This window comes from Chelmon rostratus, chromosome 16 (genome assembly GCF_017976325.1).
Source record: "Chelmon rostratus isolate fCheRos1 chromosome 16, fCheRos1.pri, whole genome shotgun sequence".
NCBI classification, from domain to species: domain Eukaryota; kingdom Metazoa; phylum Chordata; class Actinopteri; order Chaetodontiformes; family Chaetodontidae; genus Chelmon; species Chelmon rostratus.
In genome coordinates this window covers 5,170,406-5,190,406 of record NC_055673.1, presented here as the reverse complement: position 1 = coordinate 5,190,406, position 20,001 = coordinate 5,170,406, and the positions used below count along the sequence as shown (strand labels likewise).

The 20,001-nt window shown below is 40.8% G+C and overlaps 1 protein-coding gene across 1 annotated transcript; it reads left to right on the top strand.

Annotated features, from left to right (window-relative positions):
* The first annotated feature begins 529 nt into the window (after nt 1-529).
* Nucleotides 530-19,047, top strand: lypla2 (lysophospholipase 2). Its single transcript, XM_041955892.1, has 10 exons — nt 530-584; nt 8,171-8,263; nt 10,661-10,692; nt 12,642-12,707; nt 13,636-13,683; nt 13,836-13,906; nt 15,910-15,983; nt 16,114-16,215; nt 16,351-16,521; nt 16,739-19,047. Exons 2-10 carry the CDS (start codon nt 8,186-8,188, stop codon nt 16,787-16,789), a joined length of 693 nt encoding a protein of 230 aa, XP_041811826.1. The 5' UTR covers nt 530-584; nt 8,171-8,185; the 3' UTR covers nt 16,790-19,047.
* The last annotated feature ends 954 nt before the right edge of the window (nt 19,048-20,001 follow it).

The following is a 20,001-nucleotide window of genomic DNA, read 5'->3' as shown; positions in this document are numbered from 1 at the left end:
AGGGATGCATTGTTCATATATGTTATTGTAAAGCATCATATACTGTACACTGACGGAAGACATCCTCAGATATTTTACCAAATTAAAAGTAGCAGTTAATTCAACAAGTATGTGTACACTTTTTATTTGTTTTTGTTGCTGCTATAAATGTATTTGCACACGGGTCCAAGAACAATTTTCAGGAAGATTGATGTATGGATGTATGGATATGCATGTATACAGCGTGCAGAGTTTGTACCTGACAATGATGGATGATGTATAACCTACATGTTAAGTTTATTTTCAGTTTATTTTAAACTGTAAATATACATAATTCAAAGTTATAGAGTGACAAGGTTATTGACACTACTTGGTAATTCTCAGTAATATTTTGATATTGTACCTGTATTTTGTGAGGAACCTGAGTCGTGATCATGAATGTGTTATAAGATCATGAGAAAATAAGCTGTCATACCTGTATCCAGGCTCGTGATGTGCAGCAGGGCGTTGCTATGCGCTGACGTCACTACGCTCTGTCCCCGCCCCCTGCCTCTGTGCGGCTAGTAGCCGAAGGTCCGTTTCGTCGAGAACTGGGACAGCAAGCGGTGAGTGTATGGATTTGTATTAGCTAGCGGGCCGCGGGTTTGATTTTCTATGCCACTGTATCCGGGTCCGAACAGATTTATGTTTGGGGCTTTCGGTGTTCAATGGGCATTCTAAAAGGCCCGTGTTAGAGGTCCGAATTTGAATCGTACCGTTAGCTTGAGGTTGACGAAGGAAGACACCGGCAGAAGACAATACAGTTAATGTTGTGCGACGTTAGCTAGCCGCTCTACTACCACTAGCTCCGATTTTTGTGTAGAAGTGTGTGTGGCCAGCTAAACCGGGATTAAACCCGAGTGCTGTGCACTACTGAATGCCATCACCACTGAGAATGAGGGTGATGGTGGTGGGTCGTATAACATAGCTAAGCTTCAACCATTCATTGTCTCCTTTCTCTTCGACACCTCCGCCACCCGCTTCCCCTGCTTCAGCTACCGCTACTGATTCCTTTCGTTTGATAGCATTAACCTCCCTGCTTTCGGTTTGCTGTTTTGACTGCGGTGTGTTTGTACGCCAGCAAGCAAGCAAGTCGAGCTAGTTGTCCATTGGAGAACAGCAGCGGGCGGAGAGCAGGGTTAGCCGCTGGTGGATGGTGTATGTATAGGAGGAGGGGTGGGGGGACGCCTGTCACTCAGTGCCGCATATTATCCTGTTGTTTGCCAGCCATCCGTAGCCAGTGAGCAAAGAGCTGTCTGAATGCAGCAGCCGTGTGTGTGTGTGTGTGTGTGTGTGTGTGTGCGCGCGCGTGGTCATCCGTTTTGACGTCCACGCACGCACGCACACACACTGCAGCACGCTTCTGTTTTTTGTGTTTGGCTTTAATGTAATTGGAGTCATGCAGGATGGAGACTCGTGATGTGCTTTAAGTTGACTGAAACACAGACGGCGGTTCTTTCTTTCCTCCCTCTCTTTTGTGTCACCCTAAAGGTGATACTGATAAATTGCTATTGATTTGCATCTTCCAAAATTTTCACTCAATCGTCTGATAGTATCTATGGTATCACCGTTGTTGCTTCGATTGCTCTGTCACAATAAAATAAGTATTGCTTAATTACAACACAGCCTTGGATATCAGGAAAGAATTTACTCAAAATCAAGATTGATGGCAAAAAATCATTTCACAGTATACATATCTGTATCAATTAGCTGTATCTCCAAAGTCAACCTTTCTGTAAGAATTTGGGGCCTTTTTATTCCTTCAGTCGACAGTCGTCAATACAAAGACGACAGAATGAGGGTGTAGAGTTGGGGGAGGTTTCCTATTTGAATCTAGGGTCTTGGCATAGAGGCTTGTTGTATGCAGTAAAGACCCTTGAGACAAATTTGTATTTGTGATATTGGGCTATTTAAATAAAATTGACTTCACCAAAGCTCCCTCTCTGGACTCGAACTGCAACCATGAGGTTCATTGTTGGCTCCCAAACCAACAGCAACTTTTGTGACATGTAGTTAGTATGAGGAAAGCAGTAAATGATTGTTTTCTTTCATTGATTAATAATAAAATATATAGTAAAGGCAAAGAAACTAGTAAAACATGTCTCCAGAGCCAAAGGCAAGGTCTCAAAATTGGATACTTTGTGCAATCAGCATTTCAAGAGTCAAAATTATATCATTTGCAATGATATAGGAAGAAAAAGGCAAAAGATTAGCAGTTATAGCCAGCAAATTCTTGTCTTTTTTCTTTGATACATAACTTAAATTGACAACCACAGAGCTGAAACAATTAGTCGATCAACAGAAAATGAATCACAAAAAATGCTGGTGATCAGTTCATTGCTGAATTAATGTCTCAAGCAAAAATGCAACACTCTCTGCTTCACTAATGTGAGCATTTTCTGCTTTTCTCTGTTAAATGTACATTTTGATTGAACATTTGTGAGTTTTAGACTCAGTTATAAGGTGCTCATGACATGGGTGGCTATGTATGGATGGGTATAGATTAGATTAGGTACAAATCTAGCAGCAATTTATAAATGTTACCCAATCCTCTCTGGGAACGTGTAATTAGCATTTTTCTGACATTTTATAGACCATTAGATCATAATGATCTAGTGATGATCATTAGACAGTGAAGATAATTTTCTTGGATGAGTCCCTAATCACAGCGTTTGACTTTAGGAGAAGACTCAAGATATCTAAATGACAAAAGTTCAATCATCAATATGTGTAATTTGTACCCATAAGGTTTGAACACTCCCCCAGAGGTGAAGGTGTAGTTGTTGGTTTCCATCCACGACTTAAAATACCTGTCAAAAGTTTGGATGCATCATTCAGTGTTTTCTTTTATTTTCGACATTGTATATCAATACTGAAGACATCAAAACTGGAATGAAAGAGCAAATACGGAATATTTCATATGAATACAGTGTAAACAAAGCAAAATGTGTTTTATATTTGAGTTTCTTCTAAGTAGCCACCTTTTGCTTTGACAGCAGCTTTACACACTGTCAGTTTTCTCTCAACCAGCTTCATGAGGTCATCTTGCTTTTCTTTAAAGTTTTCTTCATTCTACGGTCCAGCTCATCACAAAGCATCTCAGTTGGGTTCAGGTCGGGTGATTATGGAGACCAGGCCATCCGATACAGCACTCCGTCACATCACTTTCTCATCTTCGTCAAATAGCCCTCACGTAGACTGGAGGTGTGTTTTGGGTCATTGTCCTGCTGAAAAGCAAATGATGGTCCAATGAAATTCAAACCAGACGGGATGGCGTGTCACAGCAGAATGCTGAGGGTAGCCATGCTGGTTAAGTGTGCCTTGAATTTTGAATAAATTGCGGACAGTTTCGCACACCAAAACACCTCCTGCTTCACGGTAGGAACCACACATGCAGATACGGTCCGTTCATCTTCTCGACGTCGCACGAAGACAGGCTGGTTGGGACCAGAAATTTTGAATTTGGACTTCTCTGACCAAAGTGCAGATTTCCACTGCTCTCGTGTCCATTCCTTGTGTTTCTTGGCCCAGGCAATTCTCTTCTTCTTGTTGGTCTCCCTGAGTAGTGGTTTCTTTGCAGTGTCTCCTCCTTGAACTCTGTGAAGCATTTTACGTGGGCTCTAATCTGAGGTGCTGTTAATTGGTGGTTTCTGAGGCTGGTAACTGTAATGAACTCTTGGTCTGCCTTTCCTTTTTGGCCGCCCTCATGAGAGCCAGTTTAATAGCATTTGATTGGTTTTGAGACTGTACTTGAAGATACATTCACAGTTCTTGAATTTTCTGAATTGACTGACCTCCATATGTTAAAGTAATCATTTATACCACATTATTCAAATAGGGCTCTTAACTGTGTACCAGCACTACTTCTGCACAACACAACCGTGTCAAATTCATTAAGAAAGCAAGAAGTTCATCTAATTGTCATCAAAGCCAACTTTGAAGAATCTAAACCATGAAACACATTTTGCTTTGTTTACCACATAATTCTGTGTGTGTTCTTTCATAGGTTGGATGTCTTCAGTATTAATCTACAGTTGATAAAACAAAGAAAAGACATTTAATGAGAAGGTGGGCCCAACTTTTGACTGGTACTGTGTATATTCATCATTACTGGCAAACAGTTGTAGAACATAAAGGACACGTTAATAAGCAGGTTGTTACTGCATCCATTCAGTTGTTTAAGGAGTGAACGGCCAGGAGATGGATGCTGTTGGAAACTCAAAGTCATAGATTAAATTGAATTTGTCCTGAGAGTCCTGTTTTCAGCTATTTTTTTTAGACTGATCCTGATCTGGACTAAATGCTTGTACACAGCATAACACTATTTTTAACCACCGGCCTCCTCCAGAAGCGTAGAGAGCAAACCATTGTTTCTTAGAGCGTGCATTGAAAACCCACACGGTGCTTCGTGCTGGCAATCCTCGTTACGGGTCATTGTTAATCTGCTGAATGATAACAGGTGGAAAAAAGGGTACAAAAGCTTTGCATATGCTACCTATTTTGGGGTTTGTCCTACTTGTTTGAACAGATCATCCAATGTTCCTGCACTCCTCCATCTCTCACTCCTCTCCGTCTTTTCTTCTTATCTCTTTCTTTCTTTCATTGCTCTTCTTGTGCAGCCTTCTTTTAGTCATATTACCCATGTGACTCTGTCAGTTCCCACTCGGGCCAGAGTGCAGCTAAATTACATTTGTTCTAAAAAGGGCTTTAACGCTGAATTTGAATTTGGTGGCAATGAACGCACATCTTGTGATGCACATTAATGACATCACATTTGCTCAAACAGAATCATGCTGAGGGGTCAGTAAAATGTTTGGTAGAAAGCATTCAGTTGTGAAAGTAGTACTCACATCTTTTGCTTTAAAGTACCAATACTACATTTACAAAATACAGATAAAAGACTTTTGTTTAACACCCTGCATCAGAAAAAGTACACTAGTATTTGTTAAAAGTATTTATATTAAAGTATCAAAAATAAAAGTGTTGGTTCTGCAGAAGAATGTCCCCTGGCTGAATAGTAGATTGTTAATACTGATCCATCAATGTCTAAGCAGCATTTTAATTTTGCAGCTGCTTGAGGTGGAGTTTTAACTGTGTTATATATGGTTAGTTATGTCAGGTGGTCTCCAACTTAAGAGTCAGACCCATCCAAAGGGTCACAAGACCATCATCCAGTTATGTGCTGCGAGCCAGTTTTTTTTCTGAAGATGGATGATTGCATGACCTGCCCTTCTCTGCCTCCGATTGTCTCGTAGATGGAGTGATGGGGTAACAAAAATATCAGGGTAAGCCAATCAGAAGCAGAGTAGGGTGAGTCTTTGGGAAAAAAAAAATCTGCGGCCTACCCGCCCCGTTTGTTTTATCTCATATAATTACACAACAAAATATGGCCTTTGAAAATGTATGAGTAATAAAATTAATAGGTAAGATAAACAACTACACTAACAGTCTTGTGATGCTACATTGCCACTGTTCGGGTTAGGGGCATAAATGAAGAGTACATCCACGCCTCCAGGCACCGCTACACCACTGATAGTGAGGTGATTGACGGGAGCGAAAAAAAGAAAAAAGTTCTGCTCCACCACTTTGTATATACATTTTTTTTCTCAGTTTTTCTTAAGGAAGATAAGTTAGATATGTTGCCCCCTTTGATACTCAGTTATTTAAATGAAACCATCTGAGTTTAGAGGGGAAATCACTCTTTTTTTGAAACTGCTGAAATCTCACTGACATGTGAAATGTGCCAAGAGGCCCCAACTCAAAAAGGCTGGTTTAATCGTTTGTATTTTACAAGCTTATAATGTATTTTTAGGTATGTTTAATATGAAATTTAAATCTGAAAAGTAGATGTTGCAGTAAAGAAGTACAATATGAAATGAAGTAGAAGCATGAAGCAGCATAAAATGGAAATACTCAAGTAAAAAGCAAAAACCCTGAAATTGTACTTAAAAACAGTACCAGAGTAAAAGTACTTTGTTCCATTCCACCACTGAAAACATCATTCACGTGGAAGTGGATAAACAGTGGGATGCTGTTTATGCTTAAGCATTCATACCAGAACTGTGTACAACACTAAAAGAGACCATTTCCTGGTGCTTAACTCTTCCTGGTTATTATTTAACTATTACTAATTCATCACAGGTCAGGATACAGGGCAAAAACAATGTTCTTTTGTCTACAATTTGGGCACTTAAATTACACACTTACCACCCACTTCCATGTATTTTAGCTGTGAATGTGACCTTCAGGTGATAAAGAGCAAACACACAGGCCACAGGCAAAGCTGAGCAGCATTTTGCAGCTCGGCCATAACAGCGGTGGAATTATAACACCCGTCGGGTATAAGCCCGTTCAAGGTTTACACATTAACCTTCCGTTTCAGACAGTTGTCCGTCTCCTCATCGCTTGTTGACCAATCAGACAGCATGCCGCCTGACCTGCCTGTCCCGCCTTGCCTTGTTCTGAAGGGCATTAAGGAACAAAGGCTGTTACTTCTCAAGTTTACTGTAAAGCCACAACCTGATCTTATGCTTGTTATCGATGGCTGACTCACTGTGCAGACAGATGGACGTCTGTGGCCGATTTACAGAGTGCAGGGAGGGAGTGTGTTTCATTTAGTTAATGAGTCTCGACACTTGCTGACTACAGAAACCTGCCTGACTCACACAAACACATACCTCATGACTGCTGTTTTAGGTTCAGCAGCAGATTCATTATGTGTTTGTGTGTACAAGTGGTATGTTCAGCTTTGTTGTCTGTGGACTGAATGGCTGTACTGATAACCGTCCGGAGTTGTAACTGTTGGAGTGAGCCGTTCATTGTCACTGCTGATGTCAATAAGACTACATGGGAGATGCCACTGTACTCTGCACATTATGTGTGTGTGCGAGGCCTCTACTTTGAGTAGCTCTGCTTGTTTCAAAATTTGAATACAGCCTGGTGATTTGAACATTTTTGGCTTTTGTGAACAAAAAATGGGAAGTATCTTGTAACTTATCAAAAGTCAAAATTGAACCGTTTTCGTCACTGGCTCCAGTTGTCTCAATGCCTTTACCAGACCATACACAGAGAGAGTTCTAGTGCAGACCAGGGGGACAGTTGCATTAGAATATAGGGGCATCAGTGAGGATTTTCCTAGTTGATCAACAAACATTAAGAATATTTTGTAAAAGATGGGACCCATAACAGCTGAAATGACCCACTTCCTGAAAGTGTACAATACGTTTTTCAGGAGATGCTGTGCCCGATTCAGTATCAAGCCATGTAGGCTCTGGGGCATCTTGAAACCAGTCTTGGATATATCTACAGGGACATGACAGTTGATGATGAACATAATAAAATGTGATATATCTGGGCGTGCACGTAGCTCACCTGTTCAAGTGTGCACCCCATGTACCAAGGCTGTGCACCTGCCGCACTGGCCCAGGCTCAGTTCCTACCCATGCCTTCCTGCTGCATTGATAGATAATGTTGCATCTTTACTGGAACAAACGCTGCCCTTTACTGCCTTGTCTTCAATTGATGTGTAATACTTGTGCCCCTTTAGGGGAATATTTTAGGAGAATATTTACAGTGAATAAAAATAAATATTTAATGATTTTTGATTTACTGAGCAGATGCAGAGGAATACATATATATATATATTGAACATGAAACAAGAAAAATCTTTTCAGAAATTGTTCCCTTTTTGCAGCTGGACAGTCAGAGGACGTTGTTTAGGAAGATCTTAGAGTGTAAATCATCAGAGACAGAAAGCAGAAATGTGATTTTTAGAAAGTAAAGATTATGTCCTGGTCTTCTTTATTGAGTTTGCAGTTCATTTGTCCTGCAGACCTAGAAACCGCAGTAAACAAGTCAATTCGCCAATTTAATACTATGTAATCAAAAGGCTCCAGAGCCTTGAGCTGGTTCTTTCGAAGCAAAGTAGAGTGGTAGATTATTTGTGTAAACTGATATTTATTTGTACTATCAACAACATTTATCATCCAAAAAATGACAGGACTGATCTCTCTACAGCCACAGGAATAGAAGATGATGATGATGTATGAGTTAAATATGTCTTTTTGTCTGGTCCCAATGCACATGACAACGTATTTTATGCAGTTCCACACTGTGCTGACCTCCGGTGTTTCTGTCCTCTCTCTGGCTCCAGCACCTCCTACAGTGTATGTGTGGCAACAACATGTCTGTGCCGCTGCTCTCCGAGGCTGTGACGGTGTCTGGGAAGGAGAAGGAGACCGCGGCGGTGAGTGAAAACATGAGACAAAAACACATTCTGTTACAATCACTAATTACCTGTTCATAATGTTGGCAGTAACCTAATCCAAGTAAGACAACATTAAGGTGACTTGATTACTTGTTTCAGTTACTTTTAGCTTTCCTCAATACAAATATGCAACTAAAGATAAGAAAATAAACATTAATTCTTTTGATTCTGCCTTTTTTTCCTATTACTTAAACGAATACAGTTGCTTTTTTTGCATCCTAATCATATCACGTTGTTCCATGCATTACCATGACTACCAAAACCTGGTCGCTGGGCAGTTGAGGATGGGTGAGGAAAGGGGTGCCACCGCTTAGCTCAAGGACACACTCAGCTGTGGGTCTCAAACGTGACTTTTCGATGATGGAAGATTTTCTGTGGCCTTGAAGCAGTCAGATCGGTCAACCCGAACCTTTGCTTTTCAGCCGATATTTCACATAGGAGCACAGAATGACTTCCTCTTCAGACCTTCCAGACCTTCGTCTTGCTGCGTTAAGCTGCTCTGTGAGGCTTGATATTAAAACTAAAACCAAAATACCTTCCCATCCACTAGGTCTTTACTTTGTGACAGATTTACGAGGTGGAGGATTTCAGTGGCGGGTCAAGCCTTATCTCATATATCCAGAGTGCATTTTACTTGTAATGTCCCTTTTTTTGCCTTTCAACATAAATGTATAATATAGTGAGGCAATAACTATGTCTAATTTGGTTGGAAGTTAGTTGAAAAATATTTCAACATTTGTTTGACATCACGTTTACCATCATTAAGTCCAGGAATTGAGTCTCAGCACTGTTTTTCTTGGTGTCCACAGCTAAGACATGTTTTAATAACTTATATAGTCTTGCTTATTATTTTGTTCTTACGGAAAAACACCAAAATGAGTGTCAATGAGGTTGAAAAACATCCTGGTGTGATTTGTATTATGTCAGTCCTTAAGAAGAGATTTGAATGTCCTGGGTTTATCAACAGTCCACAGTTGAATTCTTGAAACACGTGTGTCGCTTAGAGTTTTAATAAATGTTGAGTATTTAAAGCTGGCAACAAAATGTCTGCTTAGATTCAGTGTCTTGTTTTCTTATTCTTTTTCCGAAATTAAAGATTTTGCCGGTTTCACAATATTTTAGTCCGGTAAAGTTCTTGTCCAGCTGCTTCTGTTAAGTCGACATTTAACATTTGAGAAGTTTCTACTAGTTTCAAAACATGTCCACCACTGACCGTCACCATGCACGGAAAGGCACAATCCATGAAATAAAGACAATATGTAAAAGTACAGACGAGGGGGGGTTTAATGCACAGACTAAGGCTTCAGACTGACAGCAGTTTACCTGGTAATTGATGTGGCAGGATGTTAAATATGTGTTGCCATGGTAGCTTGTTGTAGAGTTGGAAAATGCTGCCTCAGAGTGATATAAACCGCTGTGCAGTGTTTCGGTTAGGGTCTGATACTGACTGTGATGTACACTTGGTTATGCTAGTTACTGGTCATTTCTCTGTGGTTTGTAAAGGTTTGTTTCCATAAGTGTTGTTTGTGAAGGCTGCAGGGCAGCACCATGTATTTTGATTAAGATCAGTTGAGGAACAAATTCCTTATATTTCACAATGATGTCAGGTGCTTCAATTCTATTTTCAGATTTACCTGAAGGTGCTTCGTCAAAAAAAGCAACGAACACCAACTTCAACTATTCATTTCTGATGTATAACACCTTACCGGGCCCTTATAAACACTTTAGAAGCTGCACCTGTAGCAGGAGGTGTAACAAGTACATTTTGTAGATGCTCAGCTGGAAAAATTAAACAAGCCGTTTTCAGGTACAGTGCAGGGATTTGTTAAACACCAGGATCAAGGCTCCGAGCCTCATCTTAAACCCGACATGGAAGCAGTGTTTTGATCTCTGCAAAGACGGCAGAGTCACTGATTTCCAGCCAGCAAGTGAATTGCCAACTTTCTGCATTGTTGTCATTCCCTTTCATGGTTTCTCTGCGGGGAGTAGCGTGTGTGGAAACTGCCAGCGAGAGCCTATCTTGGCAGGAAGAAGAGATTGACACCTGGCATTTTTCCTCTGTTTTGGAACAAGCGTGCACACTTACCAGTAGTACACTGTGTACTACAAGATCGAGGCAACGTGATAAATCTCAAAGTTCAAAGAGTTTTTTGCTATTTTATGTGTGCCGTCTGTTAAGTGCAGGATGGAACTGATACTGCACCGTTAACAGATTTCCTCCTGCCAATAATGAAACTGTCCGATGTGATCAATTACTACCAGAAACTTAATGGGTATCGTTTCGTTTGGTATATCGTCTTTGGGTATCGTATTAATATTTAAGAGTCATAAATTCTGAAAGTCTTAACCACATTTTTTTGTCTGTGTGTACTGCAGGTGATCTTCCTTCATGGGCTGGGAGACTCAGGGTGAGTTTGAAACTCTTCATGTTCAGTGTAATAGTTTTAATAAGCCTGTTACTGTTTTCTACATAATGTATTTTCATTATTTTAACATACACTGTAATTAAACTACACTACACTATGTGTATCTATACTTTCTACATGATTTGGATGTCTTCATACTTGCACTCTACTTTGGCAAATACATTTCCTGCTTCAGATATTGCAACAGATTTCACGATGTGGGCTGGGCGTCGAACCTCGACTCTTTTTTGGTACAGACAGAAACGTGTTCCTGTTTCTTCTGAAGACCAATCAGACTGTTTGATTCAGGCAAAGCTCTTGAATAACTGCCTGCATTTACACATTAAATTTATGAAAACTTTACCTTCTTACAGTTAGCACAGTTTGGTGTCAGTACTAACAGTCAAGAATCTTATCAACATTAGTCTTTTCAAAAGATGCCCATCTCAATTAGTGACGTGCGACATAAAGTCATAAAAACTTGAATGGATTAGTTGATTAAATAAAGCATAGTCAGTGTGCATCGCAGGATACAAGTCACTTATGTTCCAGTGTTTATGATTGATTTAATTGTCATGTGTAATATTTCTATTTGAGCTCACATTGTATGATTACTATACAGAAATACAGCACGTTGATTCCGATGTTTCTACACAAAATTAGCATTTAACCTAAAAATGTAATAAACTGATAGGGATCCCCTCCTTGCAGTACTCTGCTTTGAACCACTGACTGTATATACAGATGGACGACCTGGCAGCTCCCTGAGAGTGAAGCCAAAATATCTCGATTGACCCTGGTGGCTGCAGTGTCGGTCATAAGCCCTGCCCCCTCCATATTAGCATATGGGACACAGGCCAATCAAAGTGCATATCAAATACATTTTTCCCAAAGATGGTTTCTGTCATTTAAGGTAGTTCTTGTCATGTTGATGTTTGTTCAGGGATTTGTTTTTCTGATAAGTTCAGTTTTAATTCGCTATTTTAAAAGAGGGTGTAACGCCATGATTGACAGCTGAGTCCTGCTCGGATTGAGTCGACAGGTGTAATGGTGGGACCTCGATACTGTGGCTCCATCCCCCGATTACTGCAGCACAGACTCTGGTTCCAAAATGACGTCACCAGCACGAGATGACAGTGCTCGTATTCGGGATGTTGAGGCAGGAGGAAGTGGAGATGGATCGTCCATCTTTATATACAGTCTATGATTCAACCATGATTGGCTTCAAAACTAGTCGTGATGTCATAAAATCCTGCTCGTACTTCAGGTGTAAAACTGAGATTCAAGGTGAGCACAGAGAAACGTCCTCCTCCAGCAGATGAATGCGAAACAAACCCTACTCATTCATCAGTCTGCACAGTGAGGGTCAGACGTCTGTGAGTGGAGAGGGAACAAAAAAACATGTAAATGTGATATTTCTGAGTATCCCTGTAGACTAGTTTTTCAATCTTTTTTTGTGGCCGATAAAAATGTCTAAAGTGTGTGAGGTTGTGTATGGGGACTGAAGAGCTCTTTATTTTTGAAATCCTGGGTATAACATCACATGTGGCTTTATGTTTCAGCTATTCGAACTGTCAGATGCATGAAGCAGCAAGTGAAGTGTGAATACGATAATTGATGCCCACATTCGTGTCATTTAATTACATAATTCAGCACTGACAACACGATGAATGACTAATTTAAAAAGCTCTCAATCAGCACTCGATGCGTTAATCAGATGTTAAATCGTGTCAGTGCATCTCTACAAACATCTCCTCTGGTGGGTGTTTTTCTCTGAACTGTTCCTCAAGTGCAAATGATTTTAATGTGCGTTAAGTGACCGCCTGTGCTGCTGCACACTGCTTTATACACTGTGCGAAGTTCTTATACATTTGGGTTTGATGTGCTGCATGTTAGTCATTTTGCTGGAACTGGATGAGAAACAAAGTTTCTTTCTCTCTGCTTTGCGTCAGCCATGGGTGGACAGAGACTTTGACAGGGATCCAGCCGCCTCACGTCAAGTTCATCTGCCCCCACGCGTAAGTCTTTTTTTTGCTCCGCTCCTTCTGTCATATTTTATGCTTCCAAGACTGTCACTTATCAGCAGGGTGGAAAGCCAGCATCTTTATTTATGCCTCCGTGCTGGTGACAGCCATCGCTGCAGGCATTGTGCTTTCGGGTTGTCCGTCTGTCCGTCAGGGACGCCTTAAGGGAATTCCTTTAAATTTGGCGAAAACGTTTACTTGAACTCAAGGATGAGCTGGTTAGATTTTGGTGGTCGAAGGTCACTGCCGCCTAACAAAACATGTTTCTGGCCATAACTCAAGAATTTATACTGTAATTATGACAAAATTTCACACAAATGTCTCAGAGGATAAAATGACGACGCGATGATATTTTACGTCCAAGTCAACTTCACTGTGACATCATAATGTTCTGTAAAAACACTTTTCTGGCCATTATTCTGAACCATATCTCAGGAACAGAAGGCAGATTGTGACTATATTTCACGTTTGGTCAAATACTGCATTGGTGACACACTGATCTTGAAACTAGCCTGGAATCATACATGTCAATATAGTGGTAACTTCCATTTCACCAGAAGTACAGTTAATTCCTTGTTTTAATTCCTTCAAAGTCTTCACGCCATATATTGTGAGCCTGGACAGACATGGATGTAAACTGCACCTTGACTGGTTGGTGGAGGCAAACAAACACAAGGCAGTAATTCTAGTTTTTGTGTGGAATGACCGACAACAGAAACCTGTAAAACAAATGTACAGTTTTGCCCTGCAGAATGCAAAAGTAGCTTCAAAGCAAGAGTTCATATTATATATATATTCTCATACATCATCTGCCTTGTTGAGCGACTTAATCAATCCACCAGCAGTCAGCTCCCGGCTGCTGGTGATCTCCTACACCGACAGTCATGTTTTCAGTTCTCTCCCTCCCTTTTGTCCCCCACAGGCCCCAAATGCCTGTCACTCTCAACATGAAGTTGATGATGCCCGCGTGGTGAGTTGGCGTGATGAAAGAGGCAGCTTTTTAGCTCAACACTGGGTGCCATTGTTTCCCTGGAAACCACAATGGGCTTCCATGTTGCCATTGACAATACTGCGATTGTGTCTATTGATTTCCTTAAAACGCTTGCCTCTGCATGTGCGCAGGTTTGACCTCATCGGTCTCAGCCCTGACTCTCCAGAGGACGAATCTGGAATCAAGAAGGCAGCAGACAACAGTGAGTTCAATGTTTTGATGCTGGTCCATATGGGCATCAAATCAGCTTTAAAGGATAAGACTGCTATTGTTCTATGTTTTTGTTATTTCCCATAAAAGACCAAAAAGAACAGTGCATCAGTTTGTACTGTATCGTCCCAATAATTTCCCCGGATGATCCTTAATCTTAAAAAATGTGTCGCAAATATATAGTTTCAATAAAGGCCCAAACAGCTGGATACTGTAGCTTTTATCAAATGTTACTCAAAAAGGAGTAAACAGTCAAGAGAGCTCTATTTAGACAGTATAACCCCAGAATCACAATTTGCCTCAAGGAGCAATCTGTACAGCATATAACACCCTCTCTCCTTAGACCCTTAATTCGGATAAGGGAAAATTTCCCTCAAAGATCCCCTTTAACAGGGGAAAAAGGAAGAAACCTCAGGAAAAGCATCAGAGGAGGGATCCATTACCCAAGAAAAACAATCTTGCAATAAATGCCATCTATACAGAATAGCTCAGCAAAAAATCACAATATATACACAATTTGATGACAAAAATACAGACATACAGTATATAGATTGTACAGCATGCAGTAAGTGAAGACAATGAATCCAGGAGGACGCTGAGCAGCTTCAGGTGTCGCCAGGCTGGTACAACCTGAGCCGTGCAACCTCCTCTCAAGCACGGAGACCTGGAAGGAGGACACGCCGCACAACGCAGAGGAGGCAGCGCAGCATTCATACAGATAGCAGAGACAGACAAACACACAGAGCGAGGGAGGGAGAGACATGATGGAATGCAAACAGAGAGGGGAGAGAAGGTGAGAGACTTTATCTCCTGGGGGATGATGATCTAGATCCAAATCTCTGGATGAGGCACTGACAGCGAGGAGCGAGGACAATGAGGAGAAAACCAGAGAGGAGGAGATGAAGCTTGTGGGAAACAAACAAAAGCAGCGAAAGTTAGAGAAATGCAGCGGTTATCTGGAAGTTGAGTTTGTTTGTTTGATCTCTTATCGGCAGGATAAGCATGGAGCATACATGCAAAATTAATTGAGACTGAGACTGATCTGCTGTAAGGGTGATGGTAACAGGGACAAGGTTGGAGGTATCGAGGGATGAGCACTAATTGAAAGTCAAAAAGATTTGAGTTTTTAGCTTAGATTTAGGCCTCACCTGAGTCAGATTGTGGAGAATAGTGCATCCAACACTATTATCAATTGTGGTTTAATACACTTCAGGTCCTTCAGTGACTATCATACATTTGATTGTGTCAGTATAGAATATTGGCAGCCTAATCCCAACAAAATTAAATTAAAATGCTTTTTAAAGATGTCTGCCCAAAAGCTTTGTTCTGAAGACCTTCAAGTGTTCATATGCCTCAAACAAAGTGCTTGCCTGATAATCAAAGAGCAATAATCACACCTGCTTTGATCAGCCACTGGCCAGGTGTGTGGTGTTGAGAAAGGTGGCAGGATCTCTCCGAAGCTTGCACACTATTCCCTCTGACGCTGTTAATTTGAACTGATTGCAGCACCATGAGTGCGTTATAGGAGCTAACCTCTGAAAATGTGCGCTGTTTTACCCATATTTACATGATTATTACATCTCGTCCCTCTCTGTGATCGACGGCTTTTCACACCTTCTTCAAAGTATCGCCTTTCAGAACAGCTATTAACACTTTGGCCTTCAGAGGGTTGACACTGCATACGAACTCAGGCCTGAAGATTACAAGCTTGATCTTGTAACAGCCAGAAATGTACTGCAGATCTGAGGCTCCTCCCAGTGGTCAGAGAGCCCAACAGCTCCTTTGAGCGCAGACTAAAAAAGTGAAACACATCTTAAAAGTGACATATGATTACTTACTTTCGTAGCCTGACAGAAATATGCCCTGCTAGACGGGCAAGCTATCTGCCCGTTATCACAAATCACCCCTTACTCTGACATTTGAAGGGTTGATCTGCATTATATGTTGTCTGTCTGATATGTTGAATAACACACATTTGTTCTTGCTTTCCTCTAGTCAAGGCCATTATTGAACACGAAGCCAAAAATGGGATCCCCACAAATCGTATAATGCTCGGTGGCTTCTCTCAGGTCGGCCCTCATATTGCAGCATTGTTATATTCCACAAGAGTCATATTTCTAACATACTATCTTAAGAGATGTCAAATGTTGCATGTAATAAACGTCTGTCTCTCTGTCTGCTGCCTCCATTTCGCCTCAGGGTGGGGCTTTGTCCTTGTATACCGCCTTGACCTGCCAGCATCAGTTGGCTGGTGTTGTGGCCCTCAGTTGCTGGCTACCACTTCACAAGAGTTTCCCATCGGTACAGTTACATCATCTTCTGCCTCTATTAGAATAGTTCTGCACTGCAGACTTGAACTTAAACTCCAAACCACAAGAAGATCTTCAGATCCAGGTGGCTTACTGTGTCTCAGTCTGCGCTGTGTCTGTCCTGCAGGCGTCAAGCGGCAACAAGAACCTCCCGATCCTGCAGTGCCACGGTGAGGTGGACGCCATGATCCCAGTGCAGTTCGGTGCCATGACGGCAGAAAAACTCAAATCCATAGTCAACCCTCAGATGATCACCTTCAAAACCTACCCACGGCTCCCTCACAGCTCCTGTCCTCAGGTACTGTACCACCAGGGGTGTGTGTTTGAAGGGATTTATCATTTGTAAAAAGGCTTTTTTATTTTGACATTTAGGACTTTTTCTCTCTGTAGACGAACATGAAAAAAATCACATCCACCGAAGTGTTTTTGAAGCCTTTGATGATGATTTAAGGAACAGATTTTCTTGTGAAATCCTATTTTAACTGTATTTTCAGCAATGTTTTTCTCTCTTGCAGGAGATGGCAGCTGTAAAGGAATTTATCGAGAAGTATTTGCCCCGAATCTGACCTCACCTCATTCCCACTGTGACCCCCCCCCTCCCGAGACACTGACCTCTCACCCCTGATCTGCCATTCTCCCACAGGAAACAGCCATGAGCACCTCCTCTTCCACGCACATCGACAAGATAACAAACACTCACATTTGATGATAATGATTTGATCCACACTGCTAAACTAAACATTTGCTCCTTCATGCAGTCCAACCCAACAACACTGAAAACAGATTTGTCAAAAACACTGATTCGATGGTTACATTAACAAGTGCTCGCACTCACAAGTCTTAGCCTTTCGGAGGGAGAAACACTGACTTACACAATACATTCCCTTTAGTTTTATTTAAACAGCCTTTGTCCGACGCCTCCACACGACCTCAGTTCTTCTCCACTTTTACCTCATTTTGCTTCCACCTTTTTTTCAGCTGTTACATCCTCCATTGCTTCCACTGCCACGCCTTTCTTTCTTTCATTGCTGTGTCAGTCTGTAAGACGTTTAGTGGAAATCCAATAATGAGATCGAGTCAGATAAGCATGTAACACCTATCTGATGCTGTCAGTGATCATACTCAGGCGCAGTCAGACCAGATTTTGCTTCTCATTCTTTTCTATGTGGGGCAGGGTGAGACACATTGATTGAATTTTGATAAGCAAAGTTTGAGCACCATGCTGGTAAATTTCCCAAGCGGAAATTTGGTCTGACTGCGGCTTCGCTACAGCGTTTGAATGGACTCAGGTGCAGGGAGTGCTGTTTTTAGAGCTGAAGCAGCTGGTTTCCCACCAACCCATCCATCTCACATCCCACCACCCCATGACAGTGCACTGCAGCCTGTCCGGGTCTTGCATCGGTAATCTTGATCACTTTACTATATAAGCCCCTTTTTATTAAAGTACCAAAATCCACGGGGTCCTCGCATTTCTTTTTTGTAACGAGTGTGATAACATATCTTGAATTATATGACGAGAATTCAATTGAAATAAAAGAAACCTAATCAATCGACGCTTTTGCCACCCTGTGCTGTTTATTTCAAAACCTCCACACCTGCATGTTAGCAGCCTCTTTCTGCTTTTTTATCTGATTCTTTATGTAAATTACCTCAGCTGATTTCCTTTTTTTTTTAATAAGATTGTAGGTTTAAAGAGGAATGACTGACCAGTTTGAAATAATGCATCACTCCAGATGGTTGCAGGCCCGCACAGACTGCACACCATGAGTCGTTTCACTGTTCCTCCCAACGACTTCTCCGCTTTAAACTTTTCCCCCATTCAAGTGTGCCTGTTTCAGCATCCGCACCCCACGAACAGCCTCCTCTTCATTCGTCCCAGTTGATTTGCAATTTAACTCTGGAAAAAACTGCTCCCTCCATATATTTTTCCATGAAACCGAAGCAGTCCTGAGTTTAAAACGGCATAGACCATTTATCCCCAAGAAAATGTCCACTTCCCAGCTCCCTCCTTTTGGCAACTTACTGTAACCCACTAATAGAATATAAAAGGTCAGAAGTTAAACCCAAGTATATTATAATTCACTTCTTTAAAAGAAAAAAGACTATACACTGGGAGGGCTTTGGCAAGCAGCTGTTCCAACACAACTGAAGGTTGATTTTACAAAAAAAAATCTTTAACAACTTGTAATCCAAACTCTGAGGAGTTGTGTGTGTGTGCTATATATATGTATGTATATGTGTATGTGTGTATATAGATATAGATATATATATACACACATATATGTATGTATATATATGAATATAAAATCAGGTGTTCAGCATTTTCCTTTGTGAATGTTAATTTTGCTCTCCTCTTGATTACCTGTTCAACATGGCTGTTCAAACTGATTTGAAGAGAAAAAGTGGAAAAACAGGAAACAAATCAGTCTTGATTGTTGTTCACTAATCATTGAATGTGTCGTATCTCTGCGAGTCCTTTTATATTTTCCTGTCGCTCTGAGCGCTCTGTTGGCTTCTCTTTATTGACTTTTTTTTCTCCTCTTTGACACCTTAATTTTTTTTCTGTTATTCCAACATTTCCCCCTCTGCGATGACATCGTACTGTCTTGTGTGTTTTCTCCTCGGTTGTATGTTGTCATTGGTTAAACTTTCTACACATGTGTTTATTGTTTATTGGACTTGTGTTTCGTTGTGTATTGTCACCGTTGTCATCTCATCCTTTTTTGTGTCTGTTTATAATGATGATGATTAAGAAAACATGTTGAGGTGAGTCTGGTGGTAATTCCGCTTTTCTTTTTTTTTTGTTTGTTTCCAAAACACCTGTATGCGGAATAAATGACAAAGACAAAGGTCCATCTGAGTTGAGTGTCTTTCATTTGTCATAGCTGGATGTACATCAGAAGATGCATTACTTTGGTAAACATAGGTATGACGAAAATGAAAATTCTAACATATTTAGGAAATGTATGACTGAGCAAACAAGAGTAAACCGTCCTTTAATACTGTCAAACCTTGCAACAGAGGTCACTGTTTTATTAATCACAAAAAATCTAGTTTGAATCAAGTCGCGATTCTTAAATTTAGTTTTGCATCCAAGACAAGTCATGATCCTTTTTTAGTGCCACATCAACGCTTAAACACCAAACGGCTGATTTAAAAAAAAAAAAAAAAAAAAAAAGTGTGCTAATTACTCTCTAGTTTATTCCAGGCCAGTTGGAGGTTCAGGATCAGTTCTTTTAATTTTGTGATGTTTGAAGTCAACAAATTTGTGATTCACTGCAGTGCTGAGCTCTGCCTTCTGCCTCTGCAGCTGCTTAATATACTGGTCTGTAATGGATTTGCATATTTCAGTCACTACAAGGTTGGCAAGTGGAGAGCATAAGTGGCACACACTTTATTAAAGCTCAACTCAAATCAGTGACATTTAAAGTTAATAGTCACTTTTGGCAGGTTACGATGATCAACTACGATCTCTGTGAGGTGAGTTAGATTGGATTAGATTAGACTTTATTCTCACAAAGGGGGGGGGGAACTTTTCCTGTAGTAGTGGTAGTTTTTGAATGACACTTTTTTGAATAAGGTAGAAAAATACTATCTTTGCACATCTTGTCCAGCCAGGCTGCTGTCTTGTGAGGATGAGATGTGAACAAAGTATGCTTCAGAGAATTGAATTTTAGCAAATACAAGCAAAATGTAATATAACAACAATTAGGTCTTACAGGTCTTAATTTCTAATGTTGAATTTTTGACAAGATTTTCTCAAGACCTCCTCTGAAGC

Bases quoted from the DNA above. Each gene is read 5' to 3' on its own strand.
- lypla2 (XM_041955892.1), top strand. From the start codon at position 8,186: ATGTGTGGCAACAACATGTCTGTGCCGCTGCTCTCCGAGGCTGTGACG. The intron at 10,693-12,641 runs GTGAGTTTGAAA...GCTTTGCGTCAG, and splicing joins CATGGGCTGGGAGACTCAGG to CCATGGGTGGACAGAGACTT. The intron at 16,216-16,350 runs GTACAGTTACAT...TCTGTCCTGCAG, and splicing joins TTCACAAGAGTTTCCCATCG to GCGTCAAGCGGCAACAAGAA.